Genomic DNA, 14,614 nt, shown 5'->3' on the forward strand with positions numbered 1-14,614 from the left:
ATATTTTTGCTTCTGTATTTAGCAGGACAGAAGAAAATGCTTTTGCCTACAAAGGATCCCCACCCCCCCGCCTCACCCTTTTTTAAGCCACTTCTGAAAATAAATTTGGAAATCACCTCTCTTCAAATTTAAGAGCCCACTTTGTCAAGAATAGATACAGACCTGATTACCTTCCCTTAGAAAGTATCTCTTCTCTATGACCTGTGAGAAACAAATAAAGATTTTAAGGGCTTAGCAAAAGTGGTTCACTGTGGTTACCACTAATGGGACAAAAAGGCATATACCCAAATGAAGAGTTTTTTCAATAGTTATGGACATCTAGTACAATAAGTTAAATCTCATGCTAGTAAGATCAGGATTGTGGGCATATTTCCATAAAAGCTTGCCTTATTCCCAAAGGCATTAATAATAGATTAAAAATTAAATGAATACACAAAAATGGCTAAATCATAAGAGAATGGGATAATAACCCATGCAGTTCCCAGTGTACGGAAGCAAATCTGGCTCAAAGTTTCCTAGCAGTTAGCTCAAAGATACAAAACAGAACCCATAAGATAAAAGCAGAACACTTTTACTACTACAATAGTACAGGTATTCCTTATAGCCAAGTCTGTGTAATGTAGTGAACTGCCACATCCCTTGAGTAAACGCAGTGATAAATTTGGTAGGTCCTCAAAGGAGACAGATGACACAACATCAAAGGCATTCAATTAGCTTCTTTCTATGGACTTAATCTGCATCCTTAATTCAGTAGTTTCAGAACTGTATTTGGTCAGCAGGAGAAATGTGGTAATGCAGTGGATGTATCCGCACAAATCCATCACTACTATTGGAAAAAAAAAAAAAAACTCTCAAAAATACATGCCCTAATATAATTTAAGAGTACCATGTTTTCAGATGATAGAAAATAATTTTAAAAAATAATGAATTCTGTTCTAACACTTGAGAAACTGCACTGTTTGTGAAGGCGGTATGATTTTCTTTACACAGAGCTGTTGTGATTAAGAAGCCAATTGGATAAGAATACAGATTAGATGCAGATTAACTCTCTAAGACACTGGAATCCAGAATTATGAAGCTAAGAATTCCCCTGAATAAGAGCATGGCGTCTCCTTCCAGGGCTTTGCCACCTTGATCTCACTGGCTTGACAACCAAATCATCTGGATTCTTTCTATCGTTGAGACTATGGGTTACTTTTAGCCACAAGAGACCCAGTGTAAGGTTGCATTCACTGGCCACAGAGGTAGAAAACCTGGCTTGTGATTAGCACATATATCAAAATACTGGATCCCACAAAAACCAAGAAGAGGCTGACTCCTCCACAGCAGGTCAGGAAAACCCTATCATTCTAGAGTGGGGAAGAATTACTACTAAAGGGAGTCAGGAGAAGGAGCTAGATTCCCTCTTGGTAAATAAATCTTTATACTAAATTCTGGAAGATATGGTAGAAAACTGGGCAAAATTTAGTTGCCAGGTCCCGTGTTTTGAGGCAACCATGTTAGTCTGGAGGTCTGGCCAACTTCCTGATCCATATACCTTTCACTGTGGTGATGAAGAATGATGCTACTTTTTGCTTTTGCTCCTAATTCCCTACTCTCAACTTGCAGTGTCTTTCTCTTACCAAATATTGTTCTCTTCTTAAAGTGAACCAAGTTCCCTCTGATTTTTTTAAAATAAAGTCTTGCCTGACAACTCAGGTCACACTAGTCTATAACCCATTGTTTCTCTAGAGTCTAACTTATTAACATTTAAACCATTTTTTATTTTTTATTGATGTATGGTTGACATACTATAGTCGTTTCAGGTATATAACATAGTGATTCAACAATTATTACATTACAAAATGCGCACTACAATAAGTGTAGTTACCATCTGTCACCATATTACGATATTATTGACTGTATTTTCTATCCTGTACTCTTCATCCTTGTGACTTACTCAATTTTCAGCTAAAAGTTTGTACCTTTCTATCCCCTTCATCAATTTTCAAATTAATAAATTATTAACAAATTAAGCAATATATTGTGGGATCTTTCTGTGTCAGACGAAGATCTGTAAGTTGTTTCTCTCGGGGCAGAACAGTGTATCTGATGGAGGCCATGGATCTAAACTAAACGGAAGTTCTTATGTTTGAAGCTTGAAAATCATGTGGAGGGAAAATCCAGTTCCTTGCACTGCTTCCCAACATTTTTCATGTTATGGCACATTTAGAAAATGCTAATATTTGTACAGCACACTGGGTTAAATGAAAGAGGCTGCCGATCAGTTAGCCTGGCGGGCTCTGGCTGCTTCAACTGAGGGCATCACTATCTCGGCACACTTGTACCATATTTGCCACACTCCAGCTGGGAAGTTCTGTAATGAAGCAAACAGTTCTCGTATTAAACGGGTAGGGGTGTGGGGCTTATCTTATTATGACATAATGGACAAAAGGGCCAAATATTAGATCCCTAAATAGATAAAAGAAAAATGATTCACAAAGAAGAGCTATGAGGAGAGAAATGTTTTTCTTGTCCTCTTAAAAGGAAATGTAATACACGAATCAATCTTTTTCAATAATACATACAGAAATACATTCTTTTACTTTACTACGTAATGTCAACATGAGGCAAACAACTTAAACTTCGTCAATACTATGTGCGGTGGAGCCCCATGGCCTTGCGAAGGAAGGACAAACAGTGCTCTAAATTACCCGTATGCTGAGTCATTCTACATTTTCATTCCAGTTCAGGACAATAAGATGATGCTAGCAAGAGTCAATACTTGAATGCAAAGGTTTCTGATAGGGAAAATTACGGAATCAAGAAGATGACGTAACCTTAAAAGTAATAATAACATTTATGTGGAGAATAACAACAGCTGGGAGAGCAAAAAGAACGCAGGGCTTTAGGCAGAATCTCCTGGGTTCAGTGCCTTTTGTGGGGGCTGAGGGGATGTGAATAAATACAAGAAGAGCTGGAAAACAGGAAAACGTAATTTGTTTTAAGGAGGGAAATTAGGTTTCTTTTAAAATAACTCATTTAAATCCAGTAGCTTTCATCCTTTGCTTAGAGAACACTAGTGATAAAATAAATACGTCAGCAGGCCTTGAGCAATTATACCAACAGATAAGAGAGATCAACACAAATGTTCAGGCTATGAAGTTCAGGATGAAGGAATAAAAGGGCAAAGCATTCTCTAAAAACTTTAAACTCTCATAATATATAAATTAAGTTTAAAAATAACTTAATTGAAGCTATTACCTTATCAAAAAACCTACTGAGCTTGACAGCATTGGAAGAACCTGCAGCTAGGTACCGTGGATTTGTGCAATCCTAGAAGATAAAACATAAGATCCACATATGTCAGGAAACATCAGCTCCTTGTTAGTCACTACTGTTCCTGTTGCACTTTTCTATAGTAAAATGTTAGGCATAACACTCTCATGAAATATTCAAGTAATTTTCAAATCACAACGCACAAAGCTAAGCGGAAAGTGCTAAAGGAAGATAAGGGCGCTTTTTGTCATTTATGCTATGATAGAGCACACTGAACCAATGTATTCACCATCAAATAATTCATAAAGGAAAAGAGGATTGCTAATCTTACTAATAAGAAAACCAAGACACTAATCATGTGACCTACCTACATTTACCCTAAAAGCAGAAATAGAGCCAATAAAAACAACACTTCATTTTTTAGTACGAGTCACTCAACAGCATCATCTAATCAAGTAGTATATAGTTCATACACAAAGCGGGAATCATGAAAACAGGAGTTAGAGGAGCAAAGAACAAACAAAACAGTTGCCAGGGATTTCTCACTCATTGAATGCAAAGTACTACATCTCTTGGTAAGCCATAAAGGTAATAATAAACAATAAATATATTTTTTGATAATAAAAAATAAACAGTAGGTTTATTATTAAGTAACAATCTATTACTATTTAACAGGATTTTGAAAAATAGGAAAAAAAATGGGGCCCAGAAGAGACAAAACAATTTGGAACATTACAATGAAATAACTAGTAAATTACAATAATCAGTAAAGATCTCAAAAGGTTTATTATTTTTTTCCTGGAATTCCAGTGTCAAGCTGCCTTTGCTTGTCATCATTAACTTGCCACCTCAAGAGATAGAGCACTTTGATTTTTACCTCAAATGCCACCTAAGGCCAAACTATAAGGGTATCAGACAGGCTCCTTTACAAAGATGGCATTTGTCTTTCAGTTGTAGATGGCCTATGTCCCTTGGGCAATTACTGCAATTACTGTTGCATTTATTGTTTTGAATGTAATCTCTAAACCCACATGATTCCTTTGTAGTAAACTGTGTAATAATCACCTCTTTCACTCATATATAACACTTCAAGACTCACATTTTTCATTTTGGCTGGAAACTATAATGCATTTTCCAAAACCACACCAAAAAAGAGACTATAACAAGCTTTTCAAAAATCATAGAGTACTAGAAAAACCAGTAGATTAGCCAGAAAGTTCTGAATCTGAATATCTGTCCCAACATTTCTAGACTGTGTAGCATTGGTTAGGTTACTAAGCCTTTCAATTTGAGTTTACTAATTTGTGAAATGAAGATAACATAACAATACTTACCCCACAGGATTTTCATGAAAGTTATATAAGATAATGCATGTCTGGCACATACATAGCAGATACTGAAATATTAGTTCTCTCTTCATTCTAAGAAAATGCTATCAGATTGAATTTTCAGGCACAAAAGCACCTAACATAATGAACGTTAATTCCATGTATGGGGTAAAGAGACAACATCATCGTGGAAACTGTTGTACTTGAAAAAATGTATAAACACATTTATACAGCAATTGGGGCATATGAGACACAAACCTTAGGTAGACTTATGTTAGACATGTTTTCCAAAATGGATATTGATTACATAGTCATCACAATGTCAAAAGACTTCAAAGATGATTCAAGATAGAGCTATAGTGCTAAATACAAAAACTAAATCAAACAGCAAACAAAGCTTAATTCTAAGGCTCACGGTTTTACATTGACCAGGCTAGAGACACCCTATGATTTTAGGATGCCAATTTTAGAGTTGAAAGAGCCATCTGCCATTGACCATGGCTGGGGGCAAATACCAAAGATTAATAGCTTGTCAAAACTTGAGAAAGGAAGGGAAGGAAACTAGGGAAGATGCTTCAATATAATCACTTTGAAGTAAACACACAACAGAGAAAATCTGTCCTAGACACAATAAGCCTAACAGGATTTTAAAAAATAAGTAATCATTTCCCTTTTTATAATTTAAACCAATTTACTTTTTTTCAGGCACAAGATAGTAACTTTGATTCCACCTTTGATATATACATTTATGTTGATTCTTACTTTTTAAAACAGTTTTAAGTGAATTCAATATTGTAACTAATATTGTTACATTACATTTTTACTTGAGGCTTAATATCTACTTGCTGAGTCTTTCTGACTGCTATCTCTTTTTGAAACTCCTATCAAATTTTCCTCCTCATTTTTCTGCCCTGAATCCTCAAAACCCTCTTGTTTCTGTTGTATTCTTGAAGCTGTACATTGATAACAGGGCAAAAGTATGCTGTAGGTGAACTCTGTGGAGATCATGCGTGCCAAAGTACCACCACTTGCGTACCTTTATAACTTGTTAACAATTAAAAGATGGTGCTGCCTTTGCAAGTAAAGTAGGAAAAATACATACCTGGGTGATTGTCACAAAAACCCACAGGCACTACAAACAGATAGATTCCAAAATATATGGAAAGTAATTACTGGAACAAATTAAGTGTATTCAATGGCAAATTTCCCACTGGAAATAATGTTGAAACAAAGTAACTTCAACACTTCTTCAACAAGGACATCATATATCCTCTGTAGCAGAAATCCTCTGAAATATCATGGTCTAGTTCAACTAGCTGGGGCACTGACAGTGAATATTCCATGGTGGCAGGTGAGAAAAATAAGGCACCCCCACCACAAAGCAGAATGTAAAAATAACAGAATGGCAGGCAGAAGTGGATTCAGTTATGGGGCAGAGGTTGGTTTGAACCAACCAGTGTTCACAACTGTTGATTTGGAGTAAGGGCATCAGAATGACCTGAGTCATTAGCTAAAACTATAGAGCCCTGGTCCTCCTGTCAGATATTATGAATAAAAAGCTCCAGTGGTGGAGCACTTATTCAAATTTTTTCACAGCTACGTTGATAGTATAAATATATAGTCAGGTTTGGGTAATTAGTGATTTAGATGATTTCTAAGAGCTTTTTCAGTTCCAAGATTCTAAACGTTAGTTGGAGAATAATTAGGTGGAAGACAGGCTCAATTGCAGAGCACTGGCTCTGGAGTCAGAGTGCCTGGTTTGACCTGTCTGTATAACCACGGCCTAGTTACCTCTCTCTGGTTCTAATATTCATCTTTAAAATGGAGTTAATTACAGTACCTACCTTACAGTGTTGATGTGAAGACAAACGTGAGATAATGCACATAAAACACTAGAACGGTACGTGGCATGTAATAAATGCTCAGTAAATTACAGGCATTATCATTATTTAAAAAAATTTTTTTAAGGTTTATTTATTTATTTATTTTTTTTTGAGAGAGAGACAGAAACAATGTGAGCAGGGATGGGTCAGAGAGAGAGGGAGACAGAGAGAGAGGGAGACAGGCTCCAGGCTCTGAGCTGTCAGCACAGAGCCCAACGCAGGGCTTGAACTCCTGAACTACGAGATTATGACCTGAGCCAAAGTCAGACACTTAACCAACTGAGCTACTCAGGAGCCCCTAGTCATTAGTATTATTAAACCACAACTAGCACCATATGTCTGGAATTGCCAGTGCACTGAATATGTTGCAGAAATCCTACTTGTGAACCATGACATATAAACCATGACTGAAGCTGCTGGCCAGGATCCTTCTCTGGGCAACATTATCTGGCTTATGTGAAAACTTCTCTTAGCCTTTTTAGCATCCAGTTCAAATTGAACTAAATTTTCTCAGGAAGAAACTCAGTGCTCTGTATACATACAAGTTTGTATTAATTACTGCTCATGAAGCACTCCTAGTTTACACAGTTTGTAGTTTTCTCATTTATCTATTTCTTTGCTCTTGAAGTTAAAGTCTGTAGTTTAAGAAGCTGAGAGGCTTTTCTAAAGCAAGAATAATCAAGATATCAGTGACCTTTGTTACCTTAATTTAATTATTTTGATTTTGGTATGATCTTAAAAAATCTTTTCAAGAAAAAGCCCAGGGTTTACATTATTCATAGAACAAAGTTTGAACATTCCCACAGATCAGCATATAAGAAGGTTGAGTTGACTGTTCCCTATCTGACAGTCTATGTTGATTCCAATTTTCACTACATATTGGATCAGAACCCAAATGACTGATAGTAAGTATAAAGCTTCTTTCATGAGAATATATGACCTAAGTCTTCAATTTTGGCTTTGCCTAATGATAACACAAAAATGCATGAGTGAAAACACATACCAGATTAATTTCTTCTGCATTGAAATCCTCAGCTAGGAAAGCAGTCCTAGTTAAAACTTCATGGCGCTTGGTTTCATGAATCTGATCCAGTTTAGTCCCTATTACCAACAGTGGGATTTGGTTGTCAGCAAACTGTTCCCGGTCATAATCCCTATAATAAATAATAATGAAGAGGTGAATAGAATTTACCCTTCTGATGTAGATGTGTAATGTTTAAATGTAAGTAGCTTACGCTATTTTACTGAGATTTCACTGACTCTCGCTTACCCATCACCTATAAACCTACTTTTCTCCCAATTTCTTCCAAATACTTATTCATTTATCAATCCATCCTCACCATCTATAGAGTTCCAACTATTCATCTAACTACTCAAATTTTGTTTCCATGAATCTTTATAGACTACTTGAATAACTGAATGTCCACCAGGTATATGGAAGTAGGTTAACTTGACCTCTCCCAAAGTTCTGTATTCTCAGGCTAACAGCTCAGGAATTTTTCTAGGTAGATGCACAGAGTGAATTCAAACCTCAATCGAATGAAAATGCAAGAACCTAGCATGGCACTCAAACCTTTTGCCAGAGGGGAAAATGACAAGCTTCTGGGCATGCATAAGCTCTATACCTACCATACATATTTCTGTCTATGAATAGTAAAGAAAAATAGATCATTTCAGGAAAATAAGAAACAAGGGTGCTGAAGGCCAGAAAAATTGACCACAGATGATGCTATGCCTGGGACAAGATGGATTCAACAAATGGAAAAGGAAAAGAAACAGCTGAAATGCAAAACGAAAAGTAAAAGGAAAGAATTAAAAGCCAAATAGTTGTTTGTGCGGACACAAGAGTCATGGGAAAGAGAGGACAGACAATATGGATCACTCATGGTTAGTGGTCTTGGGTGACTGGCTATTACAATCCTTTTTTTTTTTTTTTTTTCAATTTTTACCCAAAGGACAGAGTGGTGTTCCTTCTATTACTGAAAGCAATATAGAGCCAATGTTGTTCAATTAATTGAAATTCTATTCACATATGAGAAATAAAACAGATTTGGATTCCTGACATGTTATAAGCTCAATTTACAATAGTCAGCAAAATCTGGTTGCAGACACTTTATGACAGCAAATCAATATTGCACAATACAATCAATACAACCCAGTTGAGCCTAGCTTTTCTTCTTCCTTTGACATTATTTGTCTTTCTCTTTAAATAATCTAAACTGGGGGTGTATAGTGTGTGTGTGCAAAATTACCACATCTTTTCGCCCTTCACAATAATCTTACAGTGCTTCAGTTACCGCCTAGCCTTGGAACACAAGTGTTTTCAACTATGTAACCTGCCATTCCTTAAAAATATTATCGTTGTATTTACTGCATCAAGCCAATAATAGCTTGAGTTCAAGGCCTTTGATTCTTCTTACCAACACTGACATTGATTTAGGAGACATAGTCCAAAATTGAAATCTGGTTTATTACAGAATAAAATTTTCAGAGTGTCCTCCTTTAGGAGTATTTCTGATACTAACTCTGGCTCACATACAAACTTTTGTATGTATTTTATCAGTCATCATTTTTGATAGACATCTATCTCTGTCACTTGCAGTCTTGTGTAATCTTTGTACATTAACAAATATTTGTACATATAACATAACATACATACATCGCACATAATATATATGTCGTGCATCAACATATACATGTATTCTATATGTAACATAACATATGTATGGTGCCATATACATTTAACTTATTCTCTTGTTTCTCTTTTTAGCTTTTCTTTTTATTCGCTTTTTCATTGAATCTTATATCCAATTTGAAATTTGATCTTGAAACCTCTTTTTAAAAAAAAAAAACCCATTAGATAAAAAACAGATGGGGAATTTTATCATGGATGGATACGGCTGGTAACAAGTCAACATCACAAAGAGACAGACAACCAGGTACTGTAATTATATGTATAATACCACTTAGGCAAAAACAAAAAACAAAACCCCCTGCATCTTTTAGACCATCTTTTTAAATTTTTTTTTTTTTAATGTTTATTTATTTTTGAGACAGAGAGAGACAGAGCATGAACGGGGGAGGGTCAGAGAGAGGGAGACCCAGAATCTGAAACAGGCTTCAGGCTCTGAGCTGTCAGCACAGAGCCCGACGCGGGGCTCGAACTCACGGACCACGAGATCATGACCTGAGCTGAAGTCGGCCGCTTAACCGACTGAGCCACCCAGGCGCCCCTAGACCATCTTTTTATATTTAACTATCATTTTAGAGAAGATTTAGGATTCAGAGAAACAAGGTAAACAGACGTTACACGGATATAGCCAGCAAAATCCAGAATACAAGAAACTCTACAGGACAAGCAAACTATCTTTCACAGACAAACTGCCAGAGTGCAAAAGAAAAAAAAAGGGGGGGGGGGGAAGGGGAATGTAAGATTAAAAGGTACTTAACAAACAAAATACAATGAATAGATCTTATCTAGATACTATTTTGAGCAAATCAACATTTATGAGACATATGGGGAATTAAAATAATATTTAATAGTAAGGAATCATTATTAAATTTTAAGTGGAACAACTATATTTTGGTTATATTAAAAAAGTCCTTATCATTTAAAGTTATACACAGAAGTATATATAGACGATATGATACAATGTCTAGAATTTGCTTTGAAAAATAAATGGAGAGGGGCGCCTGGGTGGCGCAGTCGGTTAAGCGTCCGACTTCAGCCAGGTCACGATCTCGCGGTCCGTGAGTTCGAGCCCCGCATCAGGCTCTGGGCTGATGGCTCGGAGCCTGGAGCCTGTTTCCGATTCTGTGTCTCCCTCTCTCTCTGCCCCTCCCCCGTTCATGCTCTGTCTCTCTCTGTCCCAAAAATAAATAAACGTTGGAAAAAAAATTAAAAAAAAATAAAAAATTAAAAAAAAAAAGAAAAATAAATGGAGAGACATACTGTGTTCATGGATTGGAACATGCAACAAAATTTCTTTCCAATTTGATTTATAGATTAAATGCAATTCAATCAAAATCCAAGCTGAATTTTTGTCAATATAGAAAGTTGGTTTCAAATTTATATGGAAAAGAAAATGAACTAGAATAGCTAACCAATTCTGAAAAAGGAACCACATTATATACTTTTAAGACTTACTATAATGTTACAATAACGAAGACAATGTCATATTGGTGAAGGGACAGACACACAGACCAATTGTACAGAATCAGAGAGTCTTGAAATAGAACCATATAAATATGGTCAACTGATTTTTGGCAAAGGAGTAAAAGCCATTCAATGGAGAAAGGATAATCTTTTGAACCAATGGTGTTGGAAAAACCGGACATTCATATACAAAAGTCAACCTCAATCAAAACCCCACACATCATAACTTATTCAAACCAGGTCACAGATCTAAAGAGAAACTTTCAACAACAAAGTTTCTAAAAGAAACAGGAGAAAACCTGTATGATCTGAGATTAGGCAAAGAGTTGTTAGACTTGATACCCAAAGCACAATATGTAAAAGAAAAAATTGAGAAATCAGACTGCATCAAGACGAAAAACTAATGCTTGAAAGATAACTGGTAAGAGAATAAAAAGACAATCTACAGACGGAGAGAAAAAAAATTTCGAATCAGACATCTTACAAAGTGTTATTGTGTTAGGTATATTCCTGTGATTGCTGTAACATTTCACACTAAAAGCGAAGTAATCTGGACTTACCCATTTGTTACCAACACTCCAGTTGGCACCAAATCCCTGTTGAGAGCTTCCAATGACCAACGATACAAGTTTTGGGATGACTTCTTATTTGTTAAGTCATGTACTAAAATAATACCTAAAATAATCAAAGAAACTCATGTCAATACTCCAACAATTTCTCTTCACTTTACAACTGGCAAAGTGAGGCTAAGTAAATACAAGGTTGCTGAATAAACCTAGCATTCTAGGATGATTAACAAACACAGGCACAATTAATTTAAAATTTGCTCTACAAATTTCTACAAATCATTAATTACAAAATTTTCTTTGTCAGTTATATAACCCTTTTTAATTCTATAGGGGCTGGCAAAATGTCAGTAAACTTTTAGAATGTCTTTTCTGCTTTTCTTTATTCAACACTTGACGAGTGCTTCCTCTGCCTGGTCCTAACTATAGAACTACCTCATCAATGAAAGGAATCAAAACTGGGGCGCCTGGGTGGCGCAGTCGGTTAAGCGTCCGACTTCAGCCAGGTCACGACCTCGCCGTCCATGAGTTCGAGCCCCGCGTCGGGCTCTGGGCTGATGGCTCAGAGCCTGGAGCCTGTTTCCGATTCTGTGTCTCCCTCTCTCTCTGCCCCTCCCCCGTTCATGCTCTGTCTCTCTCTGTCCCAAAAATAAATAAACGTTGAAAAAAAAAAAAAAAAAAAAAAGAAAGGAATCAAAACTATTTCAAGTATTTAAGAAATTATATTCCTACAAAAGCTAATTGTTTCGGCACTGTGCGTAGTGCCATCATAGATATCACACGTACACTACTACTTACTAAAATATTAAATAATAAAAATTTATTAAAAATATATTTATTTAATTTGATATAATTGCTATTTTGCAGCTGACAAAATGTAAATCACCTGAGCCTAATTAACTCAAAAGTCTAATCTTTTAGTTCTTTGAATTAATGACTAGCTATGAAAGCTTGATATCTATGAGATACTTAGTTAATAGAGCAAAGAACTATGTCACTAGAAGAAGGTAGGAAAAGCCAGTCAAAAAGTATGAATAGTAGAAAATAGGTGGACTTCTGAGAGATTGAGAAAAATAACAAAATGTAATGAGGTTCAGAAATACAATTAAATAGAATCAGGTATAGCAGACAAAAATGCAGAGCAGGTAGACAAAAGAGGAAAATGCATACTAGAGTTTAGAGTATCATCATGTGGTTAGAAGACTACAGATTTTCAAACCCTCAACCATTTCCTATGTTACCTAGATTCTACTATGAAGAGATGATGTGAAACTGATGATTCCTCTGTCTTCAAGATGTGAGATATGTCAATTTGAAAAAGAAGGGCAGAAAAGTTAGAACTATTTGGCTTCTCCGATTTTTACAGACATTTGTGCAAATAAGGTGCTTGTGCAAGTTACAGCTTGCTCAGATAAATCTGTATCCTCCTGGCATCTGGAACAAATAGAGAAATACAGATCTGACACTTGCCCTGTATTCAGTTATACTCACTCTACTTTCCTCAATAATGGGTTCTATTAGGCATTAAGGACACATGATACAGGACAGATTTAAAAAGAGCTACCATTAAAGAATATAGCTAATATCTATTCAGCACTTATATGCTACACATTGTGCCTTATATGTGTTCTCTAATTTGATTTCAGAACATCCCTCATGTTAGGTAAGAATTATCATCTTCATTGTACACGTGTGGAAACTAAAGCTCAGAGAGGCTGAGCAACTTGCTCTAAATCACATGGTAAGTGAGTTAGGCAGAATTTGAACTCAGGTAATCTAACAGCAAAAGATTGGGGGAAAGCAGAATTAAGTCAAAGGAGTGGCTTTTTCTCCTCTCCCTAACTTCCCAGATATAAATCTCAAAAAATTATGGGTGAGGCTTTTGGTTGGGAGATGCAAGGATTACAAAGGCCTAGATGAGCTATTAGCTGAATAGGGAGGAGTTTATTTTTGGAGGCTCTCTCTTTAAGGCTTTTGAGCTTTTAAGGACATTTGAACACCCTTTTTCTTTATTTTCCAATGAGCTGAAAGTTCTTTCTTGGTAGATTATGGGCTATAAGGGCCACAGTGGGGCCCAAAGGAAAGAAGTCAGTGTGACAGTTAATCAGAATATGTTCTAACCTTCAAAAGGGGCACAGACACTTTACAGGTTTCCTTCAGGGACTGCCAGCCTAGTTCATCACAGTGGGAGAAAGGTAGGGTTTGAGGGAAGAAAGTAACAGTGAAGAGTAAAGACTGTGCATTTGAATGGAGGGATCCTTCTGCTTTGTTTCTTGAGAAACCAAGGATGGTAGATGGAGTAAAGAAGTTTCAGTGCTTCTACCAAGAGAAATGTTCCAGAGCTAAGGTGAAAGAACATAAAAATTGGCCTTTCTTAACAGGGATTTCTTTTTAAACTTTAAGAAAGAGGAATATATCTCAGTTTTGTCATATATACAAATTAACATAATATATATTATTAACATAATATATATGCAACTATTTCAATAATATTCAAGGAAGAGACAAATCACTAATGAATAGTAGGTATAAAAAAGATAAATAAATATGGATTTAGATGGACTTCTTCAGCACTTAATAAGTTCACAACTCAGAACTCCATAAAGTTTCTAGGATTTAAATGGTCTTTATTATGTATTTATAATTTTGATCTTAACTCTTTCTCAAAAAGACCTAAACGGCAAAAGTGTTGTATATCCAAACCTGCTTTGCCATATCAGAGTGGTAGCAACTTTGTCAAGTCATTTGATTGATATAATCCAAGTTTATCACTTGATTCTAGATCTAAACCAGGCTTCATTTCCTTCTCTTCTGTTCTCTAAGAAGTCACTGAACACTACACCAGTCTTACCTTACTGTTTTTCTCATTTATATACATTCTATTAATATATGCCATTATCATGTATTTTCTTGCATGACAATATCGTATATTAGTGTCACCATCTTATAACTGTTTTGTTCCATTTATGAATGTTTTGTTTCTTCAAATAGATTGTGACACTTCAGGTCTGAACGAACACAACTCATCCTGTATTTTATAGTATGTATCCAATGGCCATCTCTACTTCTTGTTGTAGTATCCACAACACCTTATGATATGGGAAGATAAGATATTGAAAGGGGGCTATAAGAATGAAGAAGGTACTGAATAATTGCAATGTTTACCTAATATTGAATGTGATCTAAGCATAGTATAAATGAGGTGCAATTAAGAGCTAAGCATCTACCAGAAGGAAAAGGGTGAGATGGCAAATCTTTTTTTTTTTTTTATTATTTTTTTTTAATGTTTATTTATTTTTGAGAGAGAGAGAGGGAGAGACAGAACATGAACAGGGGAGGAGCACAGAGATAGGGACAGAGAATCAGAAGCAGGCTCCAGGCTCTGAGCTGTCAGCACAGAGCCCAACATGGGGCTCAAACTCA

General features: G+C 35.9%; 1 protein-coding gene across 1 annotated transcript in view; it reads right to left on the minus strand.

Moving 5' to 3' along the window:
- RABL3 (RAB, member of RAS oncogene family like 3) overlaps positions 1 to 14,614 on the minus strand; it is a 37,043-nt gene that overhangs the window by 2,829 nt on the left and 19,600 nt on the right. Inside the window, exons 4-7 of the mRNA XM_045502181.1 lie at positions 11,186 to 11,300; positions 7,473 to 7,623; positions 3,244 to 3,315; positions 163 to 201 (exon numbers count right to left, since the gene is read on the minus strand). Of these exons, the coding sequence (XP_045358137.1) occupies positions 163 to 201; positions 3,244 to 3,315; positions 7,473 to 7,623; positions 11,186 to 11,300 (377 nt within the window). The remainder of the gene's footprint in view (positions 1 to 162; positions 202 to 3,243; positions 3,316 to 7,472; positions 7,624 to 11,185; positions 11,301 to 14,614) is intronic.

This window comes from Leopardus geoffroyi, chromosome C2 (genome assembly GCF_018350155.1).
Source record: "Leopardus geoffroyi isolate Oge1 chromosome C2, O.geoffroyi_Oge1_pat1.0, whole genome shotgun sequence".
NCBI lineage: Eukaryota > Metazoa > Chordata > Mammalia > Carnivora > Felidae > Leopardus > Leopardus geoffroyi.